Here is an 8,283-nt window from a genome sequence, read left to right as displayed (position 1 = left end):
AAAAAAAAAAAAAAAAGATTTTAATTTTATTCCTCATGACAACCATTAACAAAATCCAGAAACATACAATGAAACTCAAAACTAGAATTAAAACATACTAGGAAATAGCTATTTAACATACAGAAAAAACAGTAGTGGATTAATACAGAAATAAAAAAAAAACACAAAAAATCAAGTAGAAAAATAGCAGATACAATTTCTATTTTATCAGTAGTTGCATTGAAGGTAAATAAACTAAATACTATAATCATAGGGGAAGGATGGACAGAATCAGTATTTAAGGCTCAATGTTTTTTATTCATTTATATTTTGGACAATTTTTATTGTTGTACTCATTTAAGCTTGTAAATTATTTACAATGTGCAATCTATTAATCTAATGCTATGTATTCATTTCAGAAAAAAATTCAACTATAATAAAAAAGAACTTTCTGAAGGAAACACTGAAAGTCATAAGACAGTATGGTAACATCACTAATGCACTGAAAGAAAATCACTAGATTCTATACCAAGTGAAAACATGGTGAAATATAGCTATTTTTGCCAAATTCACTTGAGAAAATTAACCACAAATAGACCTGAATTATATATTAAGAGGTTTCTTTAGACAAGAGAAAAATTATTCTAGATAAAAGAAGAAATGCAGGAAGGAATGAAAGAAAGGAATGAAGAAAATTCAGGAAGAAATATAGAACAGTGGCAGAAATAATTGTACTGATAATGTGGAAATATTCCTTGTAGAAGCAACAATTTTTTTTCCAATTTTAAGCTGTAAAATTTCAATGCATGATAATAGCAAAACAGTTGAAGGGGAAACAAAAAAGCAGTTAAGTTTTAGATCCTAGTACTGTAAGGAAATTGGTAAAAAAAAAACAGTAATATATATTTGTCTATGTGTATGTATCGGTCTCTATGGTAACTTTTAAGTAAACAAAAATGTGTAACAGGTTAATAGAAGGAAAAATAGAATAATTTTTATTAACACAAAACGAGGAAGTTGGAAGAAGAAAAACAAAACCGGTGAGTCAAATAGAAGAATATAGTTAAATGTTATATAGAAAACTAAGTATATTGGAAGATAGAAATTTGATAATAGAAGAATCTCCTCTGTCTTCTCCAGCACTGGCTTTGGGTAAAGCCTGAGTACTTCTCCTGTCCTCTCTGATCATGCTGAGCAGGAGGCGGCATGGACAGTTGAGTCTGCTAATAGACAGTGCTGGTTAAAGATGACAATGTGCAGTATACCTTGAAGAAACGCAGCAGCAAGGAACTATGGCGTGACTACCTTGCCTGTGCACACATCATAAAAGCTGCGTGGCTGAATGCCTGAAGTAACTAGATCTTGCCCTGAACATCCTTCAGATTAAGCATCAGATTCCCATTTTATAGGTTATCTTGTCTCTTCACAATACTTGAAAAATCTAGACAATTTGAAGATCTGTATCTGGAAAGGAAAATGCAGGTAAATTCAGCCAGAAATCTGAGTCTTGGTAACTTAAGGATGGATGATCACACAGGGCAAAGATCCTGCTGAAGGGTTGAAAGTCACCCCAGAACTCAGTGTACCAAAATTGAATATAAGAGACACACAAGTGTCTTGTCCACAGCTGTGCTGGGACAGTAGAATATGTTGCCATGAATCTAAATAAAATACCCAGAGACAATGTGTAAGACATATGCTTTATTAAGACTTACTAATTGGAAAGAATAGGATTAAGTGAGACTTACTAACAGGCAAGATAGGATCCAGGTGTAACAAGCTAGGCCAGAGTCTGATGATGGCTTGCCAGACCCAAAAAAAAAAAAAAAAAAAAAAAAATCCCTCAGGAGGTCCGGTTGTGGTGGTACAAACAACAACAGTTTTCAGTCCAGTGCAATCAGGAAAACTACCAAAAAGTACTTCCATTGTCCAGCTGGCTTGTCCTGTAGCACTCCACAGCTTTCTTTTGCCCACAGTGTAGAAGCATGTGCCACTTAACCTCTCCACCATCCTCTGTCCTCACTATAGGATCAGAGGTCTTATACATTAGGCCGCTGCCATGGGTTAGCTCTAGAATGTACCCCAAGGCTTCTGTGTTCAGAGGTGGGCTTTCAGAAGGCGACTGCATCTTGGGGTTGTTGCAGTCATCAGTGAATTCTTGGACTAATGAGTTCATAGATATATATTTTGTTAGGAGGCAGGGCCTGGTCAAACAGACAGGTAACTGGGGACACGCAGCTCCCTCCCTAGTGTCTTGCTTTGCAGTCTGCTTCCTGGATGTCATGGGATGCACAGCCGTCCTCTGCCAGCCCCTCCTGCCATGCCATTCCTGCCTCAGACCAGGCTAGCGTAGACTTTAACTATGAACAACAATAGAGCTCTCCACCTTTAAACTGTGGGTGTCAGGTATTCTGTCCCAGGTAGGGAAAAATGATTATGAAAGCTACAGAAACAGAGGACTCATTGTTCCCATGTGAGATCAACATTTCAAAGAACACCTGACAGCCTATAGGCAGAAAGGCAGATTCTACAGATACCACTAGGTTGCCCAGGTCCCAGTGTCTGGTAGGGAATACTTTTGTGAACATTCTGGTGTCCTGGGATTGGCCACAGTCATGGGAACACAAAAGGGGCCCTTCTGGGACATGATGCTCAATGACCTGGTTTTCAAAGGGACAATGAAACAGGGATCTTGAAAATGCTGCACATCCCTTACTTCTTGTGGACTAAATGTGAAACCAAGAAATGTAATCAAGTAGTAAAACATTCTCTGAAATTAGACCATGATCTCAAATTCTGCCATTTTTCCCCGACTCTACCATAGGAAAGCTAAAATATGTTAATACTTAAAAATTAAAGGCTTAATATTATCAAAATGCTATCCAAAGAGTAAGTCAGGTTGCATAAAGATAATTTAAACTGAAATTACCTTTTCTTAGATAAAACTTCTCAACAATTAAGAATAAGTCATCTTGTAGCTATACAACTTTTAAAAAACTCACTTACCAATTTTAAGTATTACCAGGTACACTAACTCTGCTTTAATGATTGTTTTTTATTTTCCACATAATTTTATTGTGCTTTGCATGGTCAGGTAATTTTGCCACATTTGGGTAAAATATTTAACTGGTCATTCTTTAATATTCTACGAAAAAGGCTGGCCTTGTGGTGCACCCTGTAATCCCAACTCTCAGGAGGCTGAGGCAGGAGGAACACAGAGGTTCAACGTCAGCTTGGGCCTCCTGATGAGTTCAAGGTCAGTCCAAACTATACCACAAAATATTCTCCCACCCCCAAAAAAACTATTGAAAGGGTTAAAATCTAGATTGGAACATGGAATAATTTGAGACATTTCAGATATTCATAATCCTAAAAGTCAGAATCTTACAGGATGCCAGATTTATAGCAATTTCATTTTTAAATTTTTTGGATAACCTTTAAATTAGCATTTGCAAATGTTTTTTAAAATAAAATATATTTTGATCATTTGTGATCTTAATGTGTTATACTACAATTGAAAATGTTATAGAAACATATAATGAATCTTGCATACAAATATATTTTTTTAAAAGAAGAACTGACAAGTCACAGAATAGGCAAAAGGTTTTGCAATTCATATTTAATGAGGGACTTTCATCTACAACATAAAAACTGTTATTATAGCTCAATAATAATAAAGGACAAATAGCTCAGTTTTTATTTTATTTTATTGATTTATTTTTTGCCCTGGGAACCAAACTCAAGACTTTGAGTTGCCAGGCAGGTGCTGTGCTACTGAGCTATATCCCTGGCCCCAGATAACTCAATTTTTAAAATCAGTAGAACTCTGGATCCACCTCAGTGATGGAGTGCTCATGTGCAATGTGCAAAGATTCTCAGCAAAGCAAAATAAGTGGGGAGGACAGGTCACAAATACAGGCTTGACAGTTATTGAACCAGTATTTCATGTTATCATTTAAAAACAATGACAACACTAGATACACTAAATTCCAGTCTTGAAAATAAATTCCTTTTTATAATTAGATCTCACATTAAAAAGTCTGTTTTGGGGCTGGTGAGATGGCTCAGTGGTCTAAAGCACCTACTTAGAACAAGCTTAGCAAAGCACAGGGACCCACAGTTCAATCCCCCAGCCCCACATGCCAGCCCGTCCTGCCCCCTGGTGGGCTGAGTTCCCCCCCCACATAAATAAATAAAAATAAAAATAAATAAATAGTCTGTTTCTTTGTTTTTTGTCTGTTTTTAGCTTTTGATTTTTGAGATGGGTTTCCCTCACGTAGTCTAGACTGCTCTTGAACTTAGTATGTAACGTAGGTTGGCCTCAAACTTGCAGTGACCCTCCTGCCTCAGCTTCTGAAGTGCCAGGATTACAGGCATGCAAGTTATTTTTCAGAAGCCAGAAAAACTGTACTCTTTCTACAGTATTAATAACTACTTTAGAAGGTTCTCTTTCTATTCAAATTTATAGGAACCAAAGTAGCACTAGCCAAAGTGAATGAAAATAAAAAGTTCATAGCTATAGTTAGCTTCAGAGATGGCTGAATTTGGAGCCCAGACTAACTAGATCTCTGTCTCTGTCTCAATATCTCTGTCTCTGTGTCTCCATGTCTCTGTCTGTCTGTTTCCTATGTCTTTGTCTGTCTCTGTCTGTTTCTCCCTCTCTCCCTGAAGTTCTTAACATTTTCAAGCAAGTAATTAAAAAGAAACTGCTCCATTTTAATACAGTAAAAATCTTGTAACCTTATTAATTGGTAGGCAAAAGTAGTGTATAACAAATTATTGTAATTATTTTCAAATTCAGTATTAATGGCCCCACCCCCAGGGCATGCTGAGATGGTGATTGAGACTGGGCGTGGTGGCGTGCACCTGTAATCCCAGCTCTTGGGAGGCTGAACACAGGCAAATCACTACGAGTCTGACCTATAGAGTGAGACCCTGTACACTCTCTAGACCCTTACTAAAATATAAAAAACAAATTAATCAATATCATCTTTTTAAGGCAATAAAGTGAATATACGAAGTGTGCCTATAATATTTTATTATAATATTAGAGTGGTATTTGGAAATTGCCATTTCTTAGTAATCTATAAAAAGAAACATCACCTGCAGTTTTCTTGTATGATAAAGTCAGATGGCTCCACAATCCAATTTCAGTTGTATAATTGCATAATCATTTTTAAATTTTTATTATGGATCTGTTGTTTAGAACTTAGTTGCACTTGTGAAAAGATTTAAGGCTGTTATTTTGTCTATAATTTCATATGCTCTTATCATAGTTAGAGCCCGAACTAGTTGGTTTTCTAAAGCAGCAGCAGTTAGTGATACGTTTTCTGTTTTCCATTTAGCAAATACTTGGTAGGCTTTTTCATTGAATAAAACAGTGCTGAAAAAATTAAAGTGACAATTGTAAATTAAGAACATTATTTTAAACTACTTAAATATTATGTACATAGGTTTTCAAACCAATTCACCAGAGTCTAAAGTTAACTAGTAAAAAGAAGTTATAGCAAAGGTTAGCAGAGTTCAGAATATACAAATTGAATGTTGGCGTTATCCTATCCCTGTTTCCTTATAAAAACATAATTCAATTTTCAAGATCTCAAAACTAGTACCATATTGTTACTCTACTGAACATAAAAAACTAAAATGAGTCTTCTGTAGTACAGTAGAATAATATGAATCTTTCAAAACCATGCACTATCAGAATATAATCATAATATGAGAACAAACTTCAGCAAATGTTGTCATTCATACATACCTCTTTGTAAGGACTTCATACTCTGACTTTCTCAGGTTTAGTTTTTGACACAAAAATCCAAAACTTGTTTCAGTGATATTGTTGGCAACTATCCTGAATATCTTCTCTAAGATTTTCTCTACATTTTAACATAAAAGAAAATTCAAGCTGTTTGTTTTGAAAATGATACTCTATTTTGAGTTAATTATCTCTGCTTGTATCAAATGTATGTCAAGTAAAACTTAAAAAATGGCAATACAGATCTAAAGTATGAACCAGTCTCTTGCATCTGGGACACCCCAAAGTTAAGACTTCTCTTTGCACACCTGAGGCCACCCGTGGAGGCTCTGCAGCTGTCATCATGCCACAAAATGAATATATTGAATTACATCATAAACTCTAGGATATCACTTGCATTACCATGAGAAAAAGAGAAAGAAGGAAAGTCAAAAGGCTCATGAACGTTCAAAGAAGCCAAAAAAAAAAAAAAAAAATGATTGGCCTGAAGGCTCAGCTCTACCATGAACAGCGCCATGTGGAGAAAATACAAATGAAGAAGACTATCAAGATGCATAAAAGGAGAAATGTCAAACAAGAGAATAATGAAAGACTCCACAAGAAGCAGTACCTGCCTACCTGCTGGACAGAGAGGGACAGTCTCATGCAAAAGCACTTTCCAACATGATTAAACAGAAACAAAAAGGCGGTAAAATGGGAAGTTCCTCTGCCCAAAGTTCATGCCCAAGGAGAAACGGAAGTATTAAAAGTTATTCGAACTGGAAAGAAAAAAGAAGGCGTGGAAGATGATGGTTAATAAGTCTGCTTTGTTGGATATGACTTTACAAGAAAACCTAAATATGGAAGATTCATTAGACCAGTGGGCTTACTTTTAAGAAGGCCCATGTAACACATCCTGAACTGAAAGCCACCTTTTGCCTGCCAATACTTGGTGTGAAAAAGAATCCTTCATCGCTACTGTATACAATTCTAGTGTTATTACCAAAGGAACAGTGATTGAGGTGAACGTGAGCAAGTTGGGCCTTGGACACAAGGAGGCAAGGTTATCTGGGGTAAATATGCCCAGGTACCCAACAATCCCCAAAATGATGGATGCATCAGTGCAGTCTTACTAGTTTGACAGATGTTTCATATAGTAACTTTTTACACTTATTGAAGACTACAGACCAATCAGGAAAACCATAACTTGAATACTGTTGAACAACTGCATTTGATTACAACTCATGATTACATTCATTAAGAAAACTATTTATTAAATTGTGAAGACATTAAAATGGCCCAGTTTTACAAATTGGTCTTTTACTAGAGATCTGCTAAGGGCTTACATGTTAGTGAGATTGAACCATTTGAAAAAGTAAACCTAAGTCTTTGCATTAAGGAGTGATGCTCAGCAACACAGGTCTCTCACTGCTAAAAAGCTACCTGTATTTAAAATCAGTACAAGCTTAATTTAGGGGTCTAGAGCTAGGAAATCTGCTGACGCTATTCTACCTCATCAGTTTTCATTAGTCCTAAAAAAAAAAAAAAGTAATGTTTAAGTTTATTCACAATATAGTCTATTTATAATACTTTTAAGAATGGCATTAGAAGTTTATTTAGATAATTCCAACTTGGTTGCATTGATGCCCTGAAAAGAAACTTTGCAGTTAGATAATATAAGAAGGTTTGGGGGCCGGGGATATGGCTCAGTGGAATAAGCACTTCCCTGGCAAGTGCAAGGGCCTGAGTTCAATCCCTGGTTCTGCCAAAAAAACAAAAAAGAAGGTTATATGTTAGGTGTGCATCTCAAGTTTTGTGATCTGAATTAAATGGTCATGGCTTGAAAAAAAATAAAGTATGACCCAAAATGTAAACCATTATTTTCATTTCTTCTAAACTTTGAAAATTCTTACTACTTAAAACAGCTGTTTAAAGGATGTTATAGGGGCTGGGGAGATGGCTCAGTAGAATAAGCACTTGCCTGGCAAGTACAAGGGCCTGAGTTCAATCCCTGGTTCTGCCAAAATTAAAAGAAAGGATGTTATAAGCAACTTTTTTGTTTGTTTGTTTTTGTTTTTTGACAGTTCAGGCCTTGAATTCACTATGTACCCCATGCTGGCATTGAATTCCCAGGAATCTACCTGTGTTATGGTTTGTATCTAGTTGTCATGCAGTCTCAGGGCAGCTTCTAGAGTTTGTGATTAATTCATGATCCAATTCTGGCTTTATGGGTATGAGTCCTACCTGTGCCCTGGGGTGGATAATCTGCATACAATATTAGGAAGGGAAAGAGGCTTGCTAGCTACCTCAGCCTCTGCTCCTCCCTTTTTGGCTTTTGCCCTTTATTTGTTTTGTTTTGGTTTTTTTCTGCCACTATGAACAACCGCCCTCTTCCATGTGCCACTCTGCCTTGGAGCCAGCTGAGTATGGACTGAAACTTCCACTGTGAACTAAATAAATCTTTCCTTCTTTAAATTTGGGTAGGGGTCAGGGAGATGGCTCAGTGGAATAAGCACCTCCCTGGCAAGTGCAAGGGCCTGAGTTCAATCCCTGGTCCTGCCAAAAAAAAA

At 36.4% G+C, this 8,283-nt stretch overlaps 1 protein-coding gene across 1 annotated transcript in view; it reads right to left on the bottom strand.

Moving 5' to 3' along the window:
• Positions 1–5,181: 5,181 nt before the first annotated feature.
• The window catches only part of Lrrd1 (leucine rich repeats and death domain containing 1), a 17,067-nt gene continuing 13,965 nt past the window's right edge, over positions 5,182–8,283 (bottom strand). The window contains exons 4-5 of the mRNA XM_004646260.1: positions 5,738–5,855; positions 5,182–5,362 (exon numbers count right to left, since the gene is read on the bottom strand). Of these exons, the coding sequence (XP_004646317.1) occupies positions 5,182–5,362; positions 5,738–5,855 (299 nt within the window). The remainder of the gene's footprint in view (positions 5,363–5,737; positions 5,856–8,283) is intronic.

This window comes from Octodon degus, unplaced genomic scaffold (genome assembly GCF_000260255.1).
Source record: "Octodon degus isolate 3935 unplaced genomic scaffold, OctDeg1.0 scaffold00262, whole genome shotgun sequence".
NCBI classification, from domain to species: Eukaryota; Metazoa; Chordata; class Mammalia; order Rodentia; family Octodontidae; genus Octodon; species Octodon degus.
The sequence above is the reverse complement of the archived record's forward strand: the minus strand, read 5'-3'. Positions and strand labels throughout refer to the sequence as shown.